Below are 27,379 nucleotides of genomic sequence, written 5' to 3'. Positions count from 1 at the left end.
TGTGTGTGTGTGTGTGTGTGTGTGTGTGTGTGTGTGTGTGTGTGTGTTAGTGTTTGTGTGTGTGTGTGTGTGAGAGAGAGATAGAGATTCAGTGCTAATCTGCAGAGGGAGAAGGAAGGGGACACTCATTGCTATGAGGAAATATCATTGTGAAACAGGGAGCAGGGTAGTAGAGAAGGGACAAATGAAATATCAATTTTAGTAGTGGGGAAGCTTCCAGAAAAGCATGAGATCTTAGGCCAATTAAGCCTCTGATACATGGAATGGTTGGGGAATAGGCTGGCATACCTAATCGCCTTCTCTGACTAATGGTAGGTTAAGAAAGCTCCTTTTTGTTTATGTTTTGGTTACAAAAAATGTTTGGGCAGTAGCAGACTTATTGTACTGGCTCAGAGAATAGTATGGTGAGTGACTGAAGTGGAATCCTTGTGAGCTCTTGAAAGCCTTTAAGTCATCTGGACCTGCTACTAAGTTTGGGACTAGAAGTGGATATGGAGAACAGTAGAGGCCAGAGTCTTCGACCTTGGCTGCATCTCTCAGTTACCTGGGGCAGCAGAAAATAAAAGACAAACCAATGCCTGCTCTCACACCCTGTTCTTAGAAAATTGATCACAGTTGGGGCCTGGACATAGGCATTTAAAAAAAAAAAAAAACGACCCTCTTTAGGTGACTCTAATCTGTAGCCAGGATTAGGAATCAATAGTGAAGACTGAATTAAATGTGTCCTGAGCCTAAACTGACCACTAGACATGTGTGTGTGTGTGTGTGTGTGTGTGTGTGTGTGTGTGTGTGTGTGTGTTGAGTAATATCTCAATATAGTTATTTCCTCCTCTATATTCCCAAAGTCTTGGGAGTGGACTGCCTGTAAAGTGTTGGTCCCATTGCATGCTACTTAGTTGTTTACTGTCGAGAGAGATCTAAGATGTAAGATTCTCAATAATAGTGACTGCTTTTATTGGGCCTTTTTCTGGCATGGGTTTTCAGACTCACCGTGAATCATACAGCTTATAGCATGGGTGCCGGCACTAGGACCCAGTTCTGCCCCTTTTGAGCAGAGTTCCTGGCATGTAGGTATTCAATCATTGTCACATGATGTGACAAGGAGCTTTGTTTCTTTGTGCAATGCTTCTTTTTATTAAAAACCCAGCGGTGGTAAAAATCTGACATATTTGAAAAGTCAGGTGGGAGAGAAGTTTGAAGAGAACTGCCTGGCATTCGAAAAGCTTTTGATACATTAGGTATTGTGTGGTGAATCTAGATCACGTAACATGTATTAAGCAATGACTCCAGACCTAGTTGTACTAGAGAGATACAAAAGTATTAGATGTGGTTTCTGCCCCAGGAGAACTTATTATCAAGCCTCATTAATAGTCTGATTACTGTATTTTTAATTGGCAAGTATGTACGGAATTTATGACCAGAAAATACTAAAGGCCAGAGAGGCTTTCAAGTTCCTGTAAGTTCAAGTCTATCATTTTGCAGATAGAGAAAGTAGCCCAGAGCAGAAAGCTGCTTGCTGAAGGTCACACCACTTGGGAATGGCAGAGCCAGGGCTGGTGTATGTCACCTTGCTCTTTGAGGTCCTATTACACTCTTTTCTGTTTCCCTTCAAGGACGAGTGAACCTAATGGCCTATGTTAAAACTACGATAATTCCATTTTGTGCTTTATGCTTCCAGGCATCTTTGTGGTTTGGGGGAGGGGAGGTTAAATGTTAGTCTTGCTGCAAATCTTATGTGGGAACAGCCAGCACTGGTTACCTCTGGCTCAAGCCCAAGAGTCCTAAAGATGGCTAATTTTCCCTTTACTGAAGCAACCATTGATTCTAGTCTAATTAGGGTGCTTTTCTACTCCTCCTAAGGGTCTTTCCCAAGCTCATTGTGTTTATGACTTTTCTACCTCAGTTCCTCATTATTTTCCTTTTCGTGAAACTCACATTAGAGACAAGAGGTGCCTGTCCGTATGGCTGGACCTGAGAATTAGAGCAGTGGGGCCAGTTCCTAGTGATACTAACATCAGCCTGGTTCTTTAGATCCAAGTTTGGGGCGTTCTCAGAAGATTCAGGTATAATTCAAGGTAGAGGTATTCTTCCTCCGAGACCCCTCTACCCACACAGTTAGGATTAGGGTATAATTATAGTCACCACTAACATCTGTTGAACACTTACCAAGTGCCAGACACCCTGTGGGATAGATGCTATTATTGGCATTCCCATTTTATAGATAAGAGAAATAAGGGTCAGAGAGGTTACGTAACATACCCAAGGTAACATAGCTAGAAAGTGACCAAGCTGGTATGGATATGCAGTAACAACACTGAAAAGCCAGTGTTGTTACTGTTGGCCTAATAGAGCCTAACATGAAAAGAAGTTACCAGTTATATTTTTGTATGGATTAAGAACCATTTGCCAATTTTCTGCAAGCCGATTTAGGGAACTGGCCAAAAGATAAGCATCCTACCTATAGTTCTGTTCTACTGTGGGGTGGACTGTATCAAGAGGCTTGCCAGTCACCTGCATTTGTCAAGTAAGTCACTTCCCTTCTTTGAGATTCAGTTTCCGCCTCTGGAAATGAGAGGGTCAGACCAGATGGTATCTAAGACCTGACCTCTTCCAGCTTCATTTCTTACTTCCTGGTAGAATGGAAAAATTGTAGAATAGGATGAAGGACAAAATGCATCAGAAACACAAATGTGGAGAGAGGACATAGTTCATCCTGGATGGGTCAGTTAGCCAGTTACACGTTGGTTCTGTTTTCCCTTGTGAAATTATAATGAAATGATGGGTTTTTTTTTTTTTTTTCCATTTATTTATTTTATTGCATTTTAGGTTTTGGGGTACATGTGAAGAACATGCAAAATTGTTGCATAGGAGCACACCTGGCAGTGTGATTTGCTGCCTTCCTCCCCATCACCTACATCTGGCATTTCTCCCCTTGCTATCTCTCCCCAGCTTCCCACCCCCCGCCCTCCCTCCCCTATTTCCCCCCAACTGACCCGAGTGTAGTGCTCCCCTCCCTGTGTCCATGTGTTCTCATTGTTCAACACCCGCCTATGAGTTCCTTGCTAACATCAGAAAGTACTAGCTTTCCTCTATTGTTGTTTGGTTCTTTTGTTTGTTTGAGACAGAGTCTTGCTCTATCACCCAGGCTAGAGTGCAGTGGTATAATCACAGCTCAGCTGTAACCTCGAACTCTTGGACTCAAGAGTTCCTTCTGCCTCAGCCTCCTGAGTAACTGCACCTGACTAATTTTTATATTTTTTGTAGACAGAGTCTCATTTTGTTGCCCAGGCTGATCCCGAACTTCTGGCCTCAAGCGATCCTCCTGCCAAACTCCTGGGACTACTGGTGTGAGCCACCGTGCCCGGCCTCCAGCTTTCTTAAAGTAGCTGTTATTTAATTTCAGGCCTTGTAGTCTCTAAAACTGTTTGTAAACATCAAATAAAGACTGAAGGGTAACAGGGCACTTAAATATGAGATGCCATATCTTATTGCTTTGTGTGAGAATTAGTAAAATTTGTGTTCTGTTTTATAAGAGGGTCTTGGAAGATGACGGTCTCTAGGACAGAAGCAGTTAAAACAACAGATTGTCATGTAACCTTTATCTCCTTGCAGGGTTTAAGAGCAGGCAGATACATAACTAGGTCTAGGGTATGGTATCATTCACTTATCTGTGTGTTGTGAAAAGAGCTTGTATTCAGGAACACTAGGTTAATAATGTACACAATCTAATACTACAATTACAATGGTAGCCTTGATCTTAAAATTTTTATGTTGTTGTTATTGTTGGGTGTGTGTGTGCGTATGTGTGCGTGTGTGCGCGCGTGCATGCACGCGTGTCTGTTTGCATATGTGTTGTTGAACCCAGCAGCCCTTATTTTGGATGGTTTGTGTATCAGCTTGTGTCAGGCAAGGCCCTGAGAGCTTGTACCCAAAGCCAGGCTCTTTCCTCCTCTCCTGCTGGCTCACGTATGCCTCCAGGTTCTTCTTATAAGGCAGAGTAGACTAGGTATTGCTATTAGAAGGAACAGAATTATTTACCTTGGGACAGGAAGGAGAATCCCTAACAAGTGGGCTTGGATGGCAATACTGCTTGGCACATAGTCAGTGCTACACAAATGTTAAGCATTCTGTTCATTGGTCCTAGGTTGAAGCCCTTGGTATGCTCATCACTTGTTGGCTCAGGTATAAGGGCAGCTGAGTTAGAAAGCCCAGCAATATTGCTATACAGAAGGAGTTAAAAACCAGGTGGCATCAAAACCCAAGCTGCACACACATCCTGTTCTTCAGCTGCCAACTCTGTACCTCAGCTGATTTTACCTTATTCTCACCTAGGTCTGGGTAAGTTCACGAGTGCATGTTCCTGCCATGAATATCCTGGTTTTCAGGAAAAGAGTGAGTGAGATGAGGCCACAGTGTTGCAATATTTGTTTTTTTGTTTGTTTGTTTTTGTTTTTAATATTGCTCAGTCATGCCACGAAATGGGTACCTCCTAAACGCTAACTTGGATACCCTGCTGGTTTGCTGCCTTTCAGTTTCCTATTCACATAATTATTGTTTGTATTCCCATTCTAATTTTGGCCTCTGATCTCAGTAAGAGGGAGAATTGAAATACACAGCCTCATACACATTACACACACCACCCTCATTCATTTAACAAACTAGCCTCCTTTATTTCTTCTCTAATTCTGGCTTGGCATAGGGCTTTGGAGTTAGATCTGAGCTCAGTGCTAATTTCTATTACTCATGAGCTGGGTGCCTTTAAGGAAGTCACCTAATCACTGTCATTATGTTTTTCATTTATAAAATGGGGCTAAAAATTCTATCTACCTCTTCAAGTTATTGAGAGAATTATGTGAGTTAATATTTCTAAAACTCTGAGAACACTATATGGTACATATTAGGTATTCAAAAAATTTTAGTTACAGTCGTCCTCCTTGCTCCCCAAGAAATACAGCCAGTGACTACAACCTTTCTTCTAATAATTCACAAACTTCTCCTGGCATTAGCTGTCTGAAGGGGCTGAGGTTTGCCTTTTTTTTTTTTTTTTTTTTTTTTTTTTTATGATGATGATGGAGATTAGTCATTAGAAACTCTGGATTTCATCCTCACAGGAAGCTTGGAGTTGTTGACTTTTGCTCCTTGTTAAAGAGTTGGTAAGACTGGGGTGGAAATCTCCAGAGAAAAGGGTGTGTTCCTCTACTAATTACTCTGTATAAACAGCAGGGTGTGTGAGTAATGAGCAGTATGCTGGCTGTGGGAGTTCAGTGCCCAGAGTTCGGGAAAACATGGGTAAGTTTCATTGACTCTTAGAGTAGTTCGTGGCTTCCTGACTGTACCCTGGAGATGTACTGGAGTCCAATAGTTAGAAACTCAGAGCTGTGGGTAATAGGCCTGTTACCTATTTTTTCACGGTAATGATAACAGCTCACATTTATTTTGCCCTTACTTTGTGCCAGATACTGTCCTAAGTACCTTATGTGCATGAACTCATTTAATCCTCACAAGAATTCTAAAAGGTAGGGTACAGAGCAACTAAATAGCTTGCCTACAGTCACACAGCTAGTGGGGTGCAGCTTGGATTAGAAACTAGGCAGTCTGCATTCAGAGCCCAGAAACTTAACCAACTGCTTGGTTGAGTCTATAGTACTTCGGTTTTCTTTCTTTCTTTCTTTCTTTTTTTGAGACAAAGTCTAACTCTGTCCCCAGGCTGGAGTGCAATGCTGTGATCTCGACTCACTGCAACCTCTGCCTCCTGGGTTCAAGCAATTCTTGTGCCTCAGCCTCCCAAGTAGCTAGGATTACAGGTGCTCGGCACCATGCCTGGCTAATTTTTATATTTTTAGTCACCATTTTGGCCAGGCTGGTCTCAAACTCCTGACCTCAGGTAATCCATCTGACTTGGCTTCCCAAAGTGCTGGAATTACAGACATGAGCCACCGTGTCCGGCCTGGGTTTTCTTTTTTAACTTAATATGTTATAATTTTGTAACTGCTGGTCTTTAGAAATGCAGTTGATCTTGTGTATCATTTTTTTTTATCCAGGCAACCTTGCTAAATGCTTTTAAGTTAATTATAATTAATGTATCTGAGGATTCTTTTGGGTTCTCTATGTTCGCAATCATACATAATCTGCAAATAATGAGACCTTTGTCTCTTCCTTTGTGGCAATTATTTTTTTTAAATATCTTTTTCTCAACTTACTGTTTTAGTTTAGACTTCCCATATAGTGCTTAATGCAAGTGACAGTATTGGGCACTCATAAAGGATATGCTTTCAGTGTTTCATCATTAAGTATAATGTTTGCTATAATTTTTTTTGTTGGTATTCTTTATTAGACTATAGAAATTCCCTCCTATTCTAAGTTTGCTAAGATTTTTTAAAAATCATGAATGGATGTTGCATTTTATCAGAAGCCTTTTCTTCATCTGTTGAGATGATCATACTGCTTTTGTTCTTTAGTCTTTCAGTGTGGTCAGTTACGTAAATTCATTTTCTATTAAACTGTCTTTGTATTCTCAGAATCAAGTCACCTTGATCATGACGTATTACCTTCTTTATTGTTCCTGGATATGGTTTGCTAGTATTTTACATGATATTCTTAAAAACTATGAGTGGGCCTAGCACAGTGTCTCACGCCTATAATCTCAGTACCTTGAGAGGTTGAGGCAGGTGAATCACCTGAGGTCAGGAGTTCGAGACCAGCCTGACCAATATGGTGAAACCTCGTCTCTACTAACAGCACAAAAATGAGCCGGGTGTGCTAGCATGTGCCTGTAGTCCCAGCTATTTGGGAGGCTGAGACAGGAGAATTGCTTGAACCTGGGCAGCGGAGGATGCAGTGAGCTGAAATGGTGCCACTGCACTCCAGCCTGGGCAAAAAAGCAAAACTGTAAAAAAAAAAAAAAAAAAAAAAAAAAAATGTGAGTGAATCTGGCTCTAGTTTTCATTTTTTATACTGCCCTTGTCAGGTTTTGGTATCAAGTTTGTGCTAGCTTCATAAAATAGATTGGGCAATGCTGATTCCTCTTTTTCTAAACTTTGGAAAAGTTTGCATGAAATCAGAGTTATTTGTTTCTTAAATGTTTGTTAGAACTTGCCTGTAAAACTATCTGGGCTTTGGTATTGTCTTTTGGGAAGATTTTAGACTACTGATTCAATTTCTTTAATGGTTATAGGAATTTCCAGACATTCTATTTTTCTTTAGTCAGTATCTTTAGTTTAGGTTTTGCTAGGAATTTGACCATTTTGCCTAAATTTTCAAATTTATTGGTTTAAAATTGAGCACTACAGATATTTAAAAGATGTCCTCCTTTTCTGTCATACTATTATTTACTATTTAAAAAATCAATCTCATCAGTAGTTTGTAAGTTTTATTTATCTTTTATAGGAATAATTGGGGCTCTGTTGATAGAGCTATTATATGCTTGTTTTCTATTTTGTTAATTGTTGCTTATTTTAAAACTCTGTTTTCTCCTTCATATTTTCTTTGGGGCTATGCCTCTTGTCCTTTTCCTGACTTAGGTGGGATGCTTAGCTTATTTATTTTTAGACTTTCTTAATTGACTATATGCATTAAAAGGTTAATAATTTTTGCTACCTACTGTTTAGCTACATTCCACTAATTTTGATATGTCATAACATTTTGTTATTGCTCAGTTCCAAGTATTTTGGAATTTCCATTGTGCTTTCTTAACTCATGGGTTGTTTAGAAGGATTAACAGTTTTTTTTCCTAAACCTTTCACAAGTCACCTTGTTGTTGCTGATTCCTAACTTAATAACATTGTGATCGGAGAATGTGATCTGTGTGTTCTGTTTCTTTGAAATTTGTTGAGACTTGTTTTGTGGCCCAGTGTGATCCAGTATCCACTAGATCAACCTTGTTAATTTTGCTGCTGTTCGATCACCTTACCTAATTTTTTCTCTGTTTAATCTATCAGTTACTTGGAGAGTTGTTAAAATTTACTACCACAAAGATAGATTTATCTATTTATTTTAGTGCTGTTAACTTTCACTTTATATATGTTTGAAGTTGTTTTATGGTATAGTATGTTATTTTTTGCATTTATTGTTACATCTATTGATCAAATGTAAAATATAGGGGTACCATGGCAACTTAGAGTGTAGATAGATCTACATGTTATAAGGGTGGCTGGTAATAGCAAAAGCATTCCTCTGGGTGGGCTGGGTAAATTGGATTTCAGCTCCAGGGAAGGAACACACTTACAATCAAAATTGCACCTTCTTAGTTAAAGAATTCTTAAATTCGACATTGCCGAACAAAATTAACACCCTCATATCCTCAAGTGCTAGAGGCTTTTGTCGTCATTAAAAACACTCTTAAAAGCTTCATTTTTTTCAGGATGCATGAGGGGCTGGGAAGGAAAGCTTTATTTTTCTTGGGCCTTATAGATATTACTTCTGATTGGTCAGGCAGGTTTCAGACCCTTGGACTTTCTTCTTTTAATTGCTTAGCATTTTCTATGAGACCTGATCGAAATCCTGTTACCTCTTTGCTTTTTAGGTTCAATGACTGTAATTATGTGGGTAATACTTGTTCCCCTTTCCCCTGACAGAAGTGAGGTATGGAGAAATTGAAATAATAGTTGCATAGGGGTTCTAAATAATTTATTAGTTCCTCCACTTGCTCTGCAGGAAAAAAAAAATAAAGTCTGTAGAAGACAGTGTTCACAAGGATCAAGCAACAGAAATGATGGCAACGATTCCCCCTTTTATTAGATTTTCGAATGAAATCAGACTATGTGATGCTGGAAGGCATACAGAGAGACAAATTACATTTGGTCACATATGGGTGGGAATGGAACTTTTCAGCTCCAGCTCTTGAACCTATGTGATGCTGTGAAATCTTATTTTCATGGTCTGTTGGGGGAGCTCCTGATTCTGATTGCATTTCCTAAATAAGCATTTTGAGCAGGTCCTCTTCGCTAGCCCTTCCTTCCCACCCAGAGAGTTTCAATGAAGGGGGAGCAGGTGAGCCAGTTAGGATCCCGTTTCTGGTGTTCTTTCATTTGAATGTAACAATACTTCTCTGTCTCTTCTTTTTTAACCTGGAAACCATCATTCTCAGCAAACTGGCACAAGAGCAGAAAATCAAACAGCGCATGTTCTCACTCATAGGGCGGGTGTTGAACAATGGGAACACATGGACACAGGGAGGGGAGCACTACACACTGGGGTCTGTTGGGAAATGGGGGAGGGACAGGGGGGTGGGGAGGTGGGGAGAGATAGCATGGCGAGAAATGCCAGATATAGGTGAAGGGGAGGAAGGCAGAAATCACACTGCCACGTGTGTACCTATGCAACAATCTTGCATGTTCTTCACATGTACCCCAAAACCTAAAATGCAATTAAAAAAAAGAAAAAAAAAACTTTATTTTTTGATTGTAGAAGTAGCATATGATTATAAATTAAGAAATTAGCAATATGGAAATGTATAAAACAAAAGTGAAAGTTTCTGGTTATCTGTTTCCCTGACCTGTACCCTTCTCTCTCTGTCTCTGTCTCTGTCTCTGTCTCTCTCTCTCTCTCTCTCTCTCTCTCTCTCTCTCTTTCTGAGACAGGGTCTCACTCTGCTGCTCAGGATGGAGTGCAGTGGCATGATCATGGCTCACTGCAGCCTTGACTTCCCTGGGCTCAGATGATCCTGCTGCCTCGGCCTCCTGAGTAGCTGAGACTACAGGTGCATGCTACCACACCTGGCTCATTTTTGCATTTTTTATGCAGACAGGATTTCACTGCATTTCCCAGGCTGGTTTGAACTTCTGGGATTAAACAATCCTACTATCTCTGCTTCCCAGAGGGATGAGATTACAGGCATGAGCCATCACATTCGGCCTTTTTTTTTTTTTTTTTAAGATTTTTTTCACATGTTTTTAAACGTGGGTTTTATTATTGTTCAGATGTAAAAAGGGCAACAGATCAATAGACAGTTACCACTGAAAAGATAGTACATTCTTGTCAAAAGGAACTATTATGGTACATTGTGTCTTTTATTTTTCAATTTTTTTAAATTATGCTTTCAGTTCTGGGATACATGTGCAGAACGTGCAGGTTTGTTACATAGGTATACATGTGCCATGGTGGTTTGCTGCACCCAGCAACCCATCATCTACATTAGGTGTTTCTCCTAATGCTATCCTTCACCTTGCCCCCCACACACCGATAGGCCCTGGTGTGTGATGTTCCCCTCCGTGTGCGCATGTGTTCTCATTGTCCAACTCCCACTTACGAATGAGAACATGAGGTGTTTGGTTTTCTGTTCCTGTGTTAGTTTGCTGAGAATGATGGTTTCCAGCTTCATCCATGTCCCTGCAAAGGACATGAACTCATTCTTTTTTATGGCTGAATAGTATTCCATGGTGTATATGTGCCACATTTTCTTGATCCAGTCTATCATTGATGGGCATTTGTTGGGTTTTAACATTTTTTAAAGAGTAAAGGTCTCACTCTGTCACTCGGGCTTGAATGCAGTGGTGGGATCACGGCTCACTGTAGCCTCAAACTCTGGTGCTCAAGCTATCCTCCCATTTCAGCTTTCCAAACAGCCAGGACAACAGATGCACACAACCACGTCCAGCTAATGTTTTATATTTTTTAAAGAAATGGGGTCTTGCTATGTTGCCCAGGCTGGTCTCAAACTCCTGGCCTAAAGTGATCCTCTTGCTTCAGCCTCCAAAGTACTGGAATTACAGGCATGAGCCACTGTGCTCTGCCCTAGTCCTCCTTTTTGTAATAATTTTTAAAAGGTTTTTTTTGCTTATTATTATTTTTAATTAACCCATAATACTTATATAATAATACTTATATATGTTTTAGGAGTACAGTGTGAGATTTTGATACATGTATTCATTAACCAATATCTCCTTAATCCCTCCTTTCCCCACCTCTAGTAACTACTGCTCTCTGTTTCTATGAGAGCAACTTTTTTAGTCCTGCTCCTCTTTTTTTTTTTCTTTTAAATACCTCAGTTAATGTGAAAGAATTCTTCTCCTTAAGTTGGCATTTCTCACAAAAGTGTAATGTGAAAAAAAATCCAACATGATGGGGTAGAGGGCTCCAGATTTTACAGAATATGGCAGCATGAAGTAAAGGTCAGGGGTTGAAGGAACTGGAATTGAAAATACCAATTACTCATCTTTATTTAAAAATGGGTAAATAGAAGGCAGAGAGTAAGATTTTAGGTACACACATCCCGATGCAGCTATGTTTATGTGTGCTGGGGTGATGGATGGACAAGAGGTATAGTTCAAATGAGATCATTTTTGTGAAATGGCTTTGTAAACTGTAACATGCCCTATAAATACAGGAGTAGCATTAATATTGGCTCTGACTCTCCAGTGTGGCTTTGTGTGTTTGTCTAAACAGTTAGTATCTATCAGTGGTCCATTGCACAAAGAACTGACAAAATGGTATCCTATGCTTCTGTTGTTGTTTCTTTTTGCAATCCAAAATCTTAGTTAATTGCCTTCATTAGCTTAATATATACCACGTGAAACGGGTAGAAAAGCAGAACTCAAAACTCAGAGAATAAAGGACAGAACATAACTAACTACTGATTAGTAGTGTACAGTTAACCGACCTGATGCAGGGAACTGAAACATATAAGCGTCATCTAGTACTACCTCAAATACAGTAAAGTGGATGACAGCACTATATAAACTGTAAAGCTGAATAATAATGCCAAGGATTGTTGTCGTGATGACTACTGAGATTGGCTGTCACCCAGCGACTTAGCTGTGATATGCTTCCAGGCAGTTCCTGAGAAGTCCTGCAAGCCCCTTTGCTGTACAGGTGCTAGAAAGTGCTATAGAAATACAGTCTCCTGATGACTGTAAAAGCCAGACAGCTAAATTTAATAAGACATTTGTCAAGGAGATGGAAGATTATGGCCAATTTTTGTAGACAGATAGTTGCTGGCTAAAACAAAGCGTGTATTGAACTGTTTGGGAGTAGGAAGAAGCATTGCTATGACAACGAATTACTTATATTTGATTTAGAAGAAGGAGAGCAGTGTAGCTTAATGGTTTAGAAAGCTCATGAGAACAATTGTTGGCACAGGTTTATGTTAAAATATAAAATGTTAAGTATGATCTGTTAAATAATTGAGCACCTCAGAGCATTCTGTCTCTTCTCTCACTCTCTCTAACCAGTAAAAGACAGTATAAATAAAATTAAAGAAAAAAAAGCTAGCAGACTTACATGCAAATTGTTCAATTTTATAGTGTGCCCATATGAAATTCACAGCCTAAAATTTGTTGGATTGCGAAAAAAGTCATGTCTTTAAAGGAAAAAAAGAACCCAGAGACCTATTCACTATGTTTTCATGCCATCCAAACCTGATGATGGCAGTTTGGAATTTCTCATACTTTAGGTGATTAATCTTCTTTGTGATTGGTAGTATGTTTCATTTGAAAAGAAACTACACTTCTGACCATTTCTATCCTTTGACTCTGTACATGCCTGAGAGAATGAGTAAACAGTCATTTGTATGAACTGGTATTTTGTAGTTCCCCTGGGGAGGTAGGGATCAGGCAGGTGGTAGTGAAGGCATCTAGCATTTAGATGAAGCTTGTGGATATAGAGGCTTTCCCTTAGAAAGATAGCTCTTTCCTTTCCCTACAGGTAAACCCAAATAGATGGTCCATATTTACTGGGGATAGGTCTCAGTGTCTTGTTCATCAGGTTCTGAGGGATAGATCTAAGGGCTCCTTGAAAGCTCTTGAGGCAGAGGATCAGATACTTTCTAATCTGTCCTTTTTTGCCTTTCCCTGTTCCCCCCTTTTACCCAGTACCATCTTCCTGTTTTCCCCCTATGCTTCCAGAACAGGAAAGTAAAGTAGGAAACAGGGAAAAGCTTAGAAAATGGAGGACTGACTTCAAGAGGATAGGAATAACTACCCTTAACTTTTAAACTGCCTCTGCAGGCAAAACTCACAAATTTGTATCTTCCGCCCCAATTCTTTGGAGGGAAAAATTCCGTTGGCCATTACTACTGGGGGGAGGCCATGCCATAGAGTTCATTCAGAGGAGGAAGATTGAAAATAATAAGCCAGAACTTAGTCTCACCTTCTCCTGTAAAAGAGAAGTGGGCCAGAATCACAACTGTTTTGATGAATCATAGAATTTGCCTGGCGTACTGTTTAAATTTCACCTTCTTATGTGACTTGGTGTTCTGTATTTTGTTAGTTGGCATCATGTCAGATCATGTTCTACCCTCCTCAGAAACTTCAGGTGCTCTCAGTTACTTACAGATTAAAATCCAGAATTGGTGAGCTGTTCCTAAGGCCCTTCATGATGTGGAAATAGACCTCTTAGAAAAACATTGCAAAAGCAAGACATACTCATTATAGAACATTTGGAAGCTAAAGAATTTGGCAAACTTTTTCTGTAAAGGGCCAGTTAGTAAATGTTTTAGGCTTTGTGAACCATGCTGTGTCTGCCACAACTACTCAACTCTGCTATTGAAGCACAAAAGCAGCCACAGATAATGACAGTATGTGAGATAATGTGTGTGGCAGTATTCTACTAAAACTATAGACAAATCAGTCAGTGGGCCACATTTGGTTCGTGGGTCCTAGTTTGCTGAACACTGCTATAGAAAATAAAAATTGCTCATAGTCTTGCCACAAAAATGTTAATATATTCCTTATTTTCCTCCTTTTATTCATATTGTTTTACATGCTTGTGTCTGTACTGTATATTACCAGTTTTATACCTGATTTTTTTTTCGCAAAGCATCCTCATAAACATTTTCTATGTTATTTAAAACTTGTAAGCATAACTTAATGGCTGTGCAGTACTCCATCCTGTAACTGGATCATAATTTACCTAGTCATTGCCTGGTTTGTTTTTGTTTGTTTGTTTGAGATGGAGTCTTGCTCTGTCACCCAGGCTATAGTGCAGTGGCATGATCTCAGCTCACTGCAACTTCTGCTTCCCGGTTCAAGGGATTCTCATGCCTTAGCCTCCCAAGTAGCTGAGACTACAGGCTACCAATCACCATAGTCAGCTAATTTTTGTATTTTTAGTAGAGATGGCGTTTTACCATGTTGGCCAGGCTGATCTCGAATTTCTGATCTCACATGATCCACCCACTTTGGCCTCCCAAAGTGCTATATATTTTTTTTTTTTGCAGTTATAAACTTTAAAAAGTTTCTTCTTGTAGAAATCTTTGTGTTTCAGATTATTTTGTAGGTCATTTTCCATGAAGTGGAGTTACTGGGATGGGGGTATGGATGTCGTTAAGTAGCTTACTATTGCTTTCCTTTAAAAAAGTGTTATATGTAAATTTTCAGTGCCACAAAAGAAGCAGCACTCGAATATAAATTTCCTCAGCAAGGCAATTTACTTCTATAGAAGGATGGGGCTCACAGATATAGCAATGGCAAGTGCACACCTAGGCAAGGAAGGGGAAGAGGTTCTTATTCCGGACACAGGTAGCCCCTACTGCTGTGTCGTTCCCCTATTGGCTAGGGTTAGACAGCACAGTCTAAGCTAACTCTGACTGGCTATTTTAAAGAGAGCAGGTGTATGAGCCATAGTGTCAGGGTGGGTAGTTTGGTGGGAAGGACAGTTATGGGACAGGTCAGAGCAGGTGACCAGGAGTGACTCAGGGCAAAGCAGATGACCGGAGCAGATGACTGAGATGAGTCAGGACAGAGTGGGGTACCTGGGGAACAGATATAAACTACTGATTTTCTAATTTTCTAATTTTCCGGTGGAAAAGGTTGTTTACTGAAACTACAAGGAAGTTAAACTTTAAAATGGAGAATTAAAGAATAAGAGAGCTGAACATACTGACATACTGATTCTTTGAAGAAAAACTTGGAGTTCACTGTACCTAACAAAAGGTAGTGCTCATGCACATTCCCACTAGCAGTGGGGACAGAGAAAGCCTCTTCCACCTCATCCTCACTAACATCAGATATTCTCACTAAAGCAAAATCTTTTTTGTTGTTGTTGCTCTGCTTGCTTAGCAAAATCTTTTAAAGCATTTTTTTTAAAAAAATGGCATCTAAGTTAATGTGTAATTCTTTGATTATTATGGTGATTGGAGAAAACGTTTCAAATAATTGTTGAATGATGAGTGGGATCACTAATTGTCATAGTTCTTCTTTGGCTCACTTTTTCAAAAATGCACCCTGGGCCCTAACTCACTTCTCCTTTTCCTCACGCAGTTCCCCCTTTCATCCTCCTGGCTCCTTCTGTTAAAATTCTACTCATTCTTTAGGGCTCAATCCTATCTGAATTAATGTACCTTTCTGTGGAGTCCTCCCTAGTTCCTCCTACTTGATATGATCTCTCTACCTTTGAGTCCCCATAGCACTGTGTACCTCTCTCATGGTGTTTATCTCTTTCTGCCCCCTTTTGTGGTTATCTCTGTACTGGCTTTATGCCTAATCAGCCCATTGTACGCTAAGTTCTTTGCTAAGCTCTGGGAGTCACTGCACAGATAACATTACCCAGTGTCCATGCCCTGGGTAATGTTATCTGTGCAGTGACTCCCAGAGCTTAGCAGAGAACTTAGCGTACAATGGGCTGATTAGCCTCCTAGAGCTACGTTGAAAGGTGCCTGGGATCTGCTGCCGGTGACCTTTTAAAAACTTTGATGTTGCAATTACCTATGAGGTTTATAGAACGGATTGGGATCACTGGATCACTGATAAGAGATGCTTTGCTGATTACTTAAGATGGGCTGTATCTATAAGTCCTAGTCACTCTTTCTTGTGAAATTTGGATCATCAAGTTCTCCAAGTGGTGATAAAAAACAATTTTGGCATATGTTAGGCTGTTGTGTATCTGGTAGAAGTTTATGTGATGATGGAAATGTTTTACATCTATACTGTCTGATATTGTAGTCAGTGGCCACATGTGGCTATTGTGCACTGTGTATGTGGTTACTGCAACTGAGGAACTGATTTTTTTTTCATTTTACTAATTTTAAATACTTTAAATAGCCACATGTAGCTAGTGATAACCATATAGGACAGTGTAGGGTAATATAGAATATTTAAAGGTAAAGGTATGGTCTCTTTTTTTTTTCTTTTTTGAGACAGAGTCTCATTCTGTCACCCAGGCTGAAGTGCAGTGGCGTGATCTTGGCTCACTGTAACCTCTGCCTCCTGGGTTCCAGTGATTCTCCTGCCTCAGCCTCCCGAATAGCTGGGACTATAGGCATGTACCACCATGCCTGGCTAATTTTTGTATTTTGTAGTAGAGATGTGGTTTCACCATATTGGCCAGGCTGGTCTTGAACTCCTGACCTTGTGATCTGCCCACCTTGGCCTCCCAAAGTGCTGGGATTACAGGTGTGAGACATCGTGCCTAGCCATAGGTATGGTCTCTTTTTTATGGCTAAGAGAAGCTGGATATGTATAGTGACCCATGGTAACATTGACATTGTAGTTGTCTGGAGTTTTGGAGAGGCAGTCTAGATCCTGTTAGAACCATAGAGAGAGAGAAAGAGAGGAAGCCATAAGTTTGGTTCAAAAAGAAAACTGATTCCAGTGGGAAGTCTTTGTTGTAAGAAAAGGGAGATGATGACAGATTGGTAGGGTAGAGGCAGAGCACAATAAGCTGGAATACCAAGAGGAGACATTTGGACATGATACAATTGGTGATAGGGAACCATTAAAGATTCATGAAAAGAGAAGTGACAGATGAGCATGTTGTTGCAAGGTGTCCTTTGCCAGGCATATGAAGCTGCTGGGAAAGGATGTGAGTTATTGGCCCCTCCTTCAGTGGACAGGGTTGGGCAGTAGTGATTCACAAACTCCATCAAAACCCAGCCACATCAGAAAACACAAATGATTTATTTTTGCATTAGCTTCCAGTTATTGTGTGCCTTCCTGTGGTTCGGATATACACCACTATATATTGTGGAGGGCTTGTAGTTGGGGGATTGTGGAGGGCTTGTAGTTGGGGGATTGTGGAGAATGGTCACCTGTGTTAGGGGAGGCAGGCCAGTCACCTCTGCTTAACCACAGGTAGAATTGCCATCTGTGACCCTGGTGCCTTGAAAGGTGTGTCTTGAATGGTTCTTTGACTCTTCAGAAACAATCTGGGAGCTGATTCATTCTGTTCTCACTTGCCTGCTTCCTTTATGAGCGAGTAGCAAATTTCTAATTTTACTGTTAGGAGAATATTTTCAATGTCCTTTTTTAATCTTTCAATTAAGTTGAACCTTTCAATTAAGTTTAATTAATATTTCTTCCCACTACCTACTGTTTACTGCCCTCACCCTGTCATTTATTAGATTGCTTATATTTCCACAACTACATTGTGACCTTAGCACATGAACTTAATCATTAACTATCATAGTCTTAAAGAACAGCCTTTGGACTCATTTTTAAGAAAAAAAAAAAACACTACTAAAGGGATTCTCTGTCTTCTCAGATTCCCCCACATGTCCAGCTAACCCAGCCACTCTCATTCTCTACCCTACCTGTACTCTCACCTTCCAGACCCCCCTTGGCTCAGGAAGATGGCCCAGCTGAGGAACAACCTCCCTTTTGGAAAAATGTGCTCCAGTTAAATCATACCAGAAACCCTTGACCCAGGAGGGGCCTTGGGATACAACTGACAATTAAATCTCCCGTTATCAGGAGATCTTGCAACTGAGAACTGAGTGTCCCTTCCACCTTACTCATAATTGACAGGGGCCAGTGCCTTGTGTGGGCCTGAGATCACCTGGCATCACCACACTTCACCCCACCTTCTTCCACTTCACCTCACTTTCTCTCCTGCTTGAGAGACAACTAGAAAACTGTGAGTAGCCCTTCACCCTTGGCATAGTGAAGCAGCTTTCTCACTAATGCCCAATTCAAAGAAGGAGAAAAATTCTTGCTTTGATTTGCCATGGGAGGGTGGGGGAAAGGGGAAATTAAAAAAAAAAAAAACTACTTTGAGCTGCACCCTTAATATTTTTGCAAAAATCAATTATATTTGGTTTCTCTTTTGATCATGAAGGTGGTGGTATAGTTTAAGGATTAGGGACATGGATCCTACTGGAATCAGATACTATTGAACTAGAATTTTAGTTCTATCACTTGCTAGCTGTTTGAGCTTGGGGAAGTTTCTTAACTTCTTTGAACCTCAATTTACTTGTCCGTAAAATGGGATAATAACGCTTGCCTTGCATGGTTATTGTAAAGATTAGAGAGTGTCTGTACAGCAAGATTTCTGGGACCTAGTAAGGACTCCATAAAAGGTAGTTGTTATTATTAAAGCTAATTATTTATGTTTGCAACAACCACAGGGTTAAGCTCATTGTCCCAACATCCTTTTTTCTCAACCCTCAGCTTGCTTGCTTTTGCCTTCCTGAAGCTGGAGATATTTATCCTCAGGGTAAGAGACATTGGATATGAAGGATTTAATAAGACAGATTTTCTTGACAGAGGAAAGATTGTTAGGTGCTGGATGAGTGAGGAAAACTTGAGAGTGGCCTTTGCCAAGGAAATCTAAAGTAATTGCCACCCTGTCTGAGAGGCTTCACTCCTGTCTGAAGGTAGGAATGGGGGATGGATAGATGGATGAATGAATGGATGACAGCCTTTGGCTGGCCTTTTAAGGAGTGCATTCCCAGGAAAATAGCCTCTACTTTTCGCAGTGTGGGAGTGAGGGCGGTGGGGTGGATATTGTTTTTAAGTGAGGGAAACCTTGTATTCCATACTTAAGGGGTCATGTTCCCCCACCCTGGGATGCTCTGTTGGCCTGATTTAAGGAAAGCTTTCCAGTTGATCTTTTCATCTTCAGAAATAACACCAGAAATCAATTATGCCATCACTTTCCTTATAAAACTAACTAGCTTTCACTTAGCCGATGGTGTTCTAGGGATTCAGTGTGTCTGGATATTGGATTTCTGTACTGCCTGGGCAAGGTTTTCTGAGAGTGGTATGTGTGGTGTCTGTGAATGAGGGGGTGGGGGATGGCTCAGAGGGTGAGGAGTGGAGCATTGTCTTCAAAATCCCCGAGCAAGGGTGTTTCCATGTCTACTACCCTATTGAGGATTCTAGCAAATAGAGGTAGGGCTGGCTCATTCATATATATTAAAATAAAATGTTAAGGGGACTTCCTTCTAAGAGCCAACTCTAAGGCATTCTCTCCAAATTTACTCGTCTCTGTTGCTATCTCTTTTGTTAGAATGAGAAGATAATCTTGAAAAATTGTTTATGTACAAATCTATATGTTAAATCCTACTTTTAGTGCAGAGAGGCAGCTTGCAAAAAGTAATTTCCATAGAGAGCCTTTTAGACAAACTCCTTTGGTAATATGAATTATAGCCTTTGAATTTCTTGGTTGTTAAATCTTGATTTTTATATATAGGTTTGCTTCAAGCAGTTCACCTATTTACTTTTTAATAGAACGACTGGGTATGTTCCTTTTATAAAATACTCAGGGAGATGGAACCAGTGTCATGGTCCCTGGAGACTTAAGACCTCAGAGCTGTAGTCAGCAACTCTATGAGTTCCATCAGTATGCCAGTTCCCAGCAGGTTTTCTCTATCTGTATTTTAAGGAGTTGTATACAGAATCACTTTTCATGATGACAAGATGCAAGGTAATATGATTTGCAAAAAGAACTGAATGAATCTTTTTTTCCCTCTTTATTTTAATGGAGGCAAACAATGAATTCTTTCCTTAGTTCCTTCTGTTGGTCTTTACTTTGGTTGAAACTTCGTTTTCCCTTTGCTCAGCCACCCTCTGGGGTTACCTGCTCCTTGGGCTGAAGTCCTGAGGCTTAGCAACAAGTAACCATGTTGCCACTGAGGCTAGTGGGCACAGCTGAACACTAATGTTGAGGTCCTAACTTTCAGCTTGATTTGATGAGATGCCACTGCTAAGTGTCATCTTTTTTTGGATCCCTATTTGACTGACCCTTCAGATAAAACAGGTGGACAGGCAAATATTAAATGGGAAATGTTTCTGTGAAACAAATTCTTTTAATAGTGTTACCTCATAAATAAGTAACAAACACAACTCTACCCCCAACGTGCACTAGCCTGTATAGCCAAAATGAAAAAGTAGATTGTATCTTTGTTGCTTTTGTCATGGTTTTACTTCAGTGAATTCTCAAATCAGATCCCTGTTTGTACAGAAGTTTCCAAAATATTTGTTGTAAATAGATCTGAGCCAATTTGGCTGTACATTAGATTCTATTCTGGTAGATATCATTAATCTCCAATAGTTAGAGGTAGGTAAGGGCTATAGGTTTTCCCCACACAACCAGTAGATTACAGTGAAAGCAATTCTGATTAAATTCCACCACATAACTGTTTATTGATAATCAGGCATAAGACAGTTACAGAGCCTGACCTGTACACCCAGCGACATTCCAGCTTTTTTTTTTTTTTTTTTTTTTTTTTTTGCCAAGCACCATATTGTGTGAAAGGTTCACCGGAGATAGATGTGACAATATTTTAGCAGTAGGATTTGGCTTACTTTCTCATTAGAGGGCACATCTGAGTCCTCCATTAAGTTTCTGGACACTTATGTTGAGACTCCTGAGCCTAACGTGTCATTTTAAAGGGGTGAAGGATGTTAGGCTAACCAGAGTCTTATATCCAATTCATGCAAAAGTGGGAGCAACTGAATATTTCTAAGTGATCTATCTATCTTGAACACTAGGAAGTTTCCCTAATGAAATATTTCTAGTATCAATTGTTGTAATGAACAAACGATCAGAAGTGAAGCATGTAGTGTGGCTTTTTTCGCATTAGAAAATAGTTAAGGTATGTTTAACACAGAGTAAAATTTACCTTTTAATGATACAATTCTGTGAATTTTGACAAATGAATACAGTTGTATGAACACCCCAGTCAAGATAGAGAATATTCTCATCATCCCCAAAGATTCCCCTATAGCTTGATTGTGGGATTTTTTTAAGAACAGCTTTACTGAGATACAATTCATATACCATACAATTCACCGACTTAAAGTGTATAATTCAGTGGTTTTTGTATACTACATTTTTTTAAAATTGTGGTTTAAGATACACATATACAAGATATGCCATTTTAAGCGTATTTAAGTGTGCACTTCAGTAGCATTAATTTCATTTGGAATGTTATGCAACCTCTGCTCCTATTTCCAACAGTTTTTTTTTTTTTTTTTTTTTAATCACACCAAACAGCAGCTCTGTACACATTAAGCAATAACTTCCAATTCTTACCTCCCCCAGCCCCTGGTAACAACTGTTATACTTTTCTGTCTCTATAAATGTGCCTATTCTAGGAACCTATTATAAGTGGAATCATACAATATTTTTCGTTATTTGTCTGGCTTGTTTTACTTAGCAAAATGTTTTCAAGGTTGTAGCATGTATCAGAACTTTGTTCCTTTTTTAAGGCTGAGTAATATTACATTGTATGTATATACTACATTTTATTTATCCGTCAGTGGACATTTGGGTTGTTTCTACCTTTTGGCTATTGTGAATAATGCTGAAATGAATGTTGACATACAAGTATTTGTTTGAGTCCTTGTTTTCAGTTCTTTTGGGTATGTATATACCTAAGAGTGGAATTGCTGGGTCATTTGATAATTCTATGTTTAGCTTTTTGAGGAACTGCCAAACTGTTTTCCACAGCAACTGGCCACTTTACATTCCCACCAGTAATGTACAAGTGTTCCAATTTCTACATATCCTCACCAGCACTTGTTATTTTCTATTTTACAAATTATAGCCATCCTAACAATATGAAGTAGTATATCATTGTGGTCTTGTTTTGCATTTTTCCTGATGACTAGTGATGTTGAACATTATTTCATGTGTTTATTAGCCATTTGTTTATCTTTTTTGGAGAAATGTTTGTTCAAGTTCTTTGCCCATTTTTTTAAAAAAAACTGGGTTGTTTGTTTTTGTTGCTGAGTTGCAGGAATTCTTGATTGTAGGCTTTGATTAGAAATTTCAGTTGCTGATTAATATCACCCCTGGAGTTTGTATTCTCAGTTAGGGGTCTTCAGATGTTAACAGCAGTGTGTGGTAAATGTTTAAAGCTCTGATTTATGGCATTTGTCAATTTCCATGGTCAATTTCAAGCTACCAATCTGGCCCCTAACTAAGGTTACAAAGGAGTTGGGAAGAGATGTACACAATCAACTGTTTCTAGCCAGTGCCCTTGGGCTCCCAGCATGCAACCGAATGTTAACACCCTATGGTGTGGAATAAAACTAACACAGAGACATTTATCACAGTGTCTATACTGAAACTATTTAAATTAAATTAGACATAACTAAAAGTAAATGAAAATAATTTTCAATTACAACACATTGGCTCCTTCAATAAAAATAAGAATAGTTATTTGTTGAGCATGTCATATGATAGATGTGTTCTAAGTATTAATAGATATTATTAGTAAATAGAGAAGGAAATGTAGAATAAGTTAATAGGCTAGGACTAGAGCCCATGTGTCTGACCTCTGTACCACACTGTCTTCTATCCCATTAGTGGAATTTACTTACTGAGTGGTGACTACTGTAAACAGAGTAGACTACTTTCTTCTAACCCCAGGGATGCTTCTTTGTTACACTGTACCCTCCAGCCTCTGTAAAACCTGTTTAAACTGGAATGGAAAACTAAAGCTGTGGTAGTACTACCCATCCACAAACTGTAAGGGGTTAAAAATATCCCTTTCCTGGTTGCAAAAAAGCATGCGTTGTAAGACAAATTTAAGCAAGTGAGAAATGTCAAAAATAGAAAGTGAAAGTCCCCCATAAACCCATCTGCTAGAGATAATCATTATTAACAACCAGCGCTTATTCTTTCAGAGCTTTTTCTTTGCACATTTTTAAAATAAAAATGAGTTGATTCCTTATAATCTGAAACTTTTTTCACTTGATAACATAGGCTATTTTCCATGCCAGTGTGTATAGCTCTACTTCATTACTTTTAACAGCTACATAATATCCCTTGTGTGAAGGAAATGCAAGAGATTTTGAAGGCTATTTTGAAGAAGTGATGACAGGTGGCACATGGGACAAAAAGGTTGATAACTACTGTTGGATACCAACAATAGAGGGACCATACTTTCTCCCCCCAGAGGCTACCATTAACTTACTTACCTGAAATGATAAGATGAAAATCCATGAACACTGGGAACAGTTACAGGAAAACTCAAACTAAGCTTGTCGGGGATAATTGAGAGATAAGACTACATTATCAACTACATATCAAATTCCTTCACATGTCTTTAGGGCTTTACAGCTCTGGTCTTTGAAACCCTATTTGGAATCTCTTTCTTAATCTCCAGTAGGCCCTGCTTTGTGTTTGGGAAACATTGTTTTCCAGGAAATAACAACCGTTTAATTTCTCTTCATCTGTTCCTTGAGAGATGGCTACCACCATGTTTTCTTGCTGTGACATCTGTCAGGTTTTTTGTTATTGTTGTTTGGTTTTGAGACAGTCTTGCTCTGTCACCCAGGCTGGAGTGCAGTGGTGCTATCATAGCTCACTGCAACCTTAAAGTCCTGGGCTGAAGCAATCCCCCCACCACAGCCTGCTGGATAGTTGGGGCTGCCACCATTCCTGGCTTTATTATTATTATTTTTTAACTTTTTTCTACAGATGGGGGTCTCAATATATTGCCCAGGCCATTCTCGAATTCCTGGGCTCACATGATCCTCTTGCCTTGGCCTCCCAAAGTGCTGGACTTACAGGCGTGAGCCGACATGCCTGGCCCAATAGGTCAATTTTCAGTGGTAGCCAGTTTCTTTGTTTTCTCCTCTGTCCTAGGTACTTGTCACTAGGAAAGTGCTTAATGAATCTATCAGGTGTGGCATTTATTATTGTTGCAACAGGGAATTGATGAGAGAAAAGAAGGTTATCTAGGGGATGAGTTAGCCGAGAAGTGGAAGAAGACAGCTGTTGTTAGGTTGCTGTCAAAATAGCTTGCTTTACTCTCTGGCATGTATCACTCCAGGGAATGAAATAATCCAAGAATGATAAGCTCTCAATTGCCATCTGTTGGTTTGTGATGCTGCTTGCCTTGTTCTAGTTAACATTGAACACTGACCTCCCATGGCACTTGGAGAAACTTAGAGGAGGCTAAGATGATCACAGGGTGTAAAGCAAACTGACTGAATGCTTGCAGAGAGATGGGCTAAAGGCCAATGATATCAGTTTATCAGGATTTGTCTGCTTTATACTCTCTTCCCCTTCCCTCTTTACCCCAGGGAGCTGGCAGAATGGTGATTCCTCTGTAATATGACGTATTTAGATTCTTTTAGCAGTTTAAAGAAGTTAATTTAATGGGGGTGAAGGGGGCTAAGTTTTTAGGGTTGAGGTCAGGTAATATCCTTTGTAAGAAAGATTATGGGTATGTGAAGCTCATGAATGGACATGTCATTATCTTTCAAATTACATGCTAAAGATCAGGCTTATATCATATGTATTTTACTGTGCCTTTTGGTCCGTATCCCAGGCAAACCACTCTATGCCAGCTGTGCTAGCTGCCAGTGGCCATGAACTGTGCCAGAGACCCTGCTTCCCTGGCTTAGGTTGATTGGACTAAGAGTGGCCACCTGTCACCAAGACAGCCCATCTGTCACCTAGCAGGTAACATGGGCTTGATGAGCTGAGAGCTGGGTCTTTCATATTCCTCTCCTAGGAAATTAGAATTGGGAAGCTGAGAGTCTAAGGCAGTTTGCAACTGTGAAAACAGCCAAAAGAAGATGGGGAGTGGAGCAGTCATGGCAGTCAATGTCCTAGCTAGTGTGGTGAAGGGACAGAAACCATGAACATACAGAGGGACCTTGCAAGGGAGGAAAAGAGATGCCCTGAGAGACAGAAGAACTGTTTCCTACAGACACCATGAAACCAGAACCACCTTCCAGTTCTCTTGAGGCCCAGCTTTATCCTACCCTAGGATTCGAATGGGATACCTGTATTCTTTCCACAAACCTCCCTTTTCTTGAGCCAGCTTGAATGAGACTCTGTTTTCTCACAGTGGAAATTATCAGACCAGATCTAGGCCCCTACCTTTACAATAGACTTCTGGGTTGAGTCAACAACAGTTGGTTGACATTTAAGGTTAACATGAAGTGCTGACTATTCTAGGTATTACGGGGAACAGTGGAAAAACACAGATACCTGATTATTTCTCTCAAGCTCAGTGCTGACGTTATGGGCTTTGAATCCCTGTTCCTGGCAAACAGTGAGAATGAAAAGAGGCAGGGATCCTGACTGTTCATTTATCACTTCAGAGCTCTCAACCAACAGGGGGCCTTCTTTATCCTATTTAACCTCTCAGTAGAGTATTTGCCTTTTGCTTATTCCTCTTTCCAGTCAACTCTTGATTATTCATATAATAGAGGAAAGCATTAATGCAAATGATAGAAGACTGCCCCACCCTGGCCTCTCTTCCCTGCCACAGCAGCATCCAGTCACAGAAATGGAAACAACTAGCAGGAGAGGTAAGGAGGCTGGAAAAAGTTGGGATGGGGCCAACCAAATTAACATTGTTTGTTCTCTTATTTGTATGCCTTCCTTTATGCTGCCTGTTTGAGTTTCTTATCCGGTGTCACTAGGAGATTGCTAGAACAGCAATGCCATTTGCTTGATTTAAGTCAAAATATGAGATCTTTTAAAAAGCTAAAATAGAGTTGGGGGCAGTTAACTAGGATGCCATTTTCCTCCCCCATCTATTGTACCCACTATTTGTCGGTGCCACCTAGCTTTCTTGTTGGCTGAGTTTAAGGTTGGACCCCTAGCAACCATTCTTTGTTCAGGATTTGGTACTAAGCAAGCCAAAATATCCACAGTGGGATTTCTCAGGGTGTGGTTCCTGACCTGCTTGCATCAGAGTCACCATGTGTGCTTATTAAAAATGTGGATTCCTTCTACCTTGAATGCGTTGAAGGAAAAAATGCTAATTCCTGGGTCCTATCCTAGACCTGTTGAGTCCAGATATTGGGGTAGGGGACAGAATTAGCTCAGAAATATGAATTTTAACTCACCCACCTCCAGGTGGTATTTATGTGCACTCAACTTTATAAAAGACTACTCTGTAAAATGGCCTGAGGGGATTTGGAGGGTAGCTCTAGGAAATTACCAACATTTCTCTTTCACTCACTATTTGTAGAGCAAGTGAGTGGCTGAGGAGAGGAAAGTGGGGCATTCAAGGTGTCAGAAGGTATTTTTCTAAGTGCAGATAGTTAAAGGCTCTCTATTGAAAGGAAAGTGAAGAAAAATGGAGATGCCAGCCTGCTAAATTGGATGACTCTTAACACGCAAATATTTGTTGAATTAATGCCTGAATAATTTAGAGTTGATTGGGCAGAGACACAGGAAGATTGTGTTTAGTTACAGAATTGACTCACATCCGTGTTTCCTTCTAAAGAGACCACCTTCTCCGTTTCTGCATTGTCTTTCTTTAGAGTGAAAATAGCTAGTCATCCCAACATATTTAGGGTTTTGTGGTAATTTAAATATATAATAGGAACTGCATAATGTCATTCAGTGGTTGTGCCTATATATAACCCTACTAATCAAAATGAGGATATTGTGTTTATTTTAAGAATCTGGCTCTATAGTCTCTGGTCTGGTTATAGTGTTCAGTCTTTTTTCAAACACTGTCTCTATGGAGTAAAGCAGGGTCCTCTGTTTCATTGCTTTCCCGATATTCCCCAACAAGCATTGAATGGATTTTGTTCCAAAAGTTTCTTTGGAAATCTATTTAGAATTCAGATTGCACTTTCCCAAGGACACAATTTTCTTCTTGTGGTTCAGGTTCCCAGACCAGCTGGCAAAAGCCTATTTAATGTGAAGTGGAGTAAAGTACAACCCTACAGCTCCTTACCAGAATGCCTAAAAGTATTTTTGATGGGTAAAGCCTCAGAGTTCAAACCCGTGATCCTAGGCATACATCCCAGCTTCATTCTCTGAGCAGCATCATAGGGATTTATTGTTGGAGGGAACAATTCAAACTTTTCTAGGCCTCCTAGGCTTTCTGTGATCTGACTTCTGCTCATCGCTCCAGTATCATTTCTTACCATGTTTCCTCTGGCACTCTATACTATCCAGGGCAAAAAGAACTACTTCAAGTTCCCAGAACACATCTTTGTAACCTCTGGGCCATTTAAGGCTTTAGTTATGCTCTTCCCTCTGCCTGGAGCGTTCTTCTCCTGCCCACCCCTTCTCACCGCTATTTTGTGTTACAGCTCTCAAAACTCTGATCACAGTTTTTATTATAGAGTGATTTGTATGCTTTATGTCATTTATCTTCCTTCCTGCCAGACTGAATACTCCACAGAAGCAAAGACCATGTCTATGTTACTCACTGTAATGTCCCTAGCATTTAGTATAGTATCTGGCAAGTAGTACGTTCTTAATAATGATATGGCCGGTGAATGAATGATCTTGTCCA

At 39.9% G+C, this 27,379-nt stretch overlaps 1 protein-coding gene across 11 annotated transcripts in view; it reads left to right on the top strand.

Moving 5' to 3' along the window:
- The window catches only part of TMEM164 (transmembrane protein 164), a 169,117-nt gene that overhangs the window by 18,432 nt on the left and 123,306 nt on the right, over positions 1-27,379 (top strand). Inside the window, exon 1 of one of the 11 annotated variants that reach the window (XM_032250950.1) lies at positions 16,258-25,427. The exons of 9 other annotated variants lie outside the window; for them this stretch is intronic. In XM_032250950.1, the coding sequence (XP_032106841.1) occupies positions 25,406-25,427 (22 nt within the window). In that variant the 5' untranslated portion in view covers positions 16,258-25,405. Of the gene's footprint in view, positions 1-16,257; positions 25,428-27,379 lie in introns of those variants that run through there. One more of the 11 variants, XM_032250953.1, reaches the window with a different exon arrangement.

Source organism: Sapajus apella, unplaced genomic scaffold, assembly GCF_009761245.1.
Source record: "Sapajus apella isolate SASKATOON/1434 unplaced genomic scaffold, GSC_monkey_1.0 scaffold73, whole genome shotgun sequence".
Classification (NCBI taxonomy): domain Eukaryota; kingdom Metazoa; phylum Chordata; class Mammalia; order Primates; family Cebidae; genus Sapajus; species Sapajus apella.
This window is presented reverse-complemented; position numbering and strand designations above follow the sequence as displayed.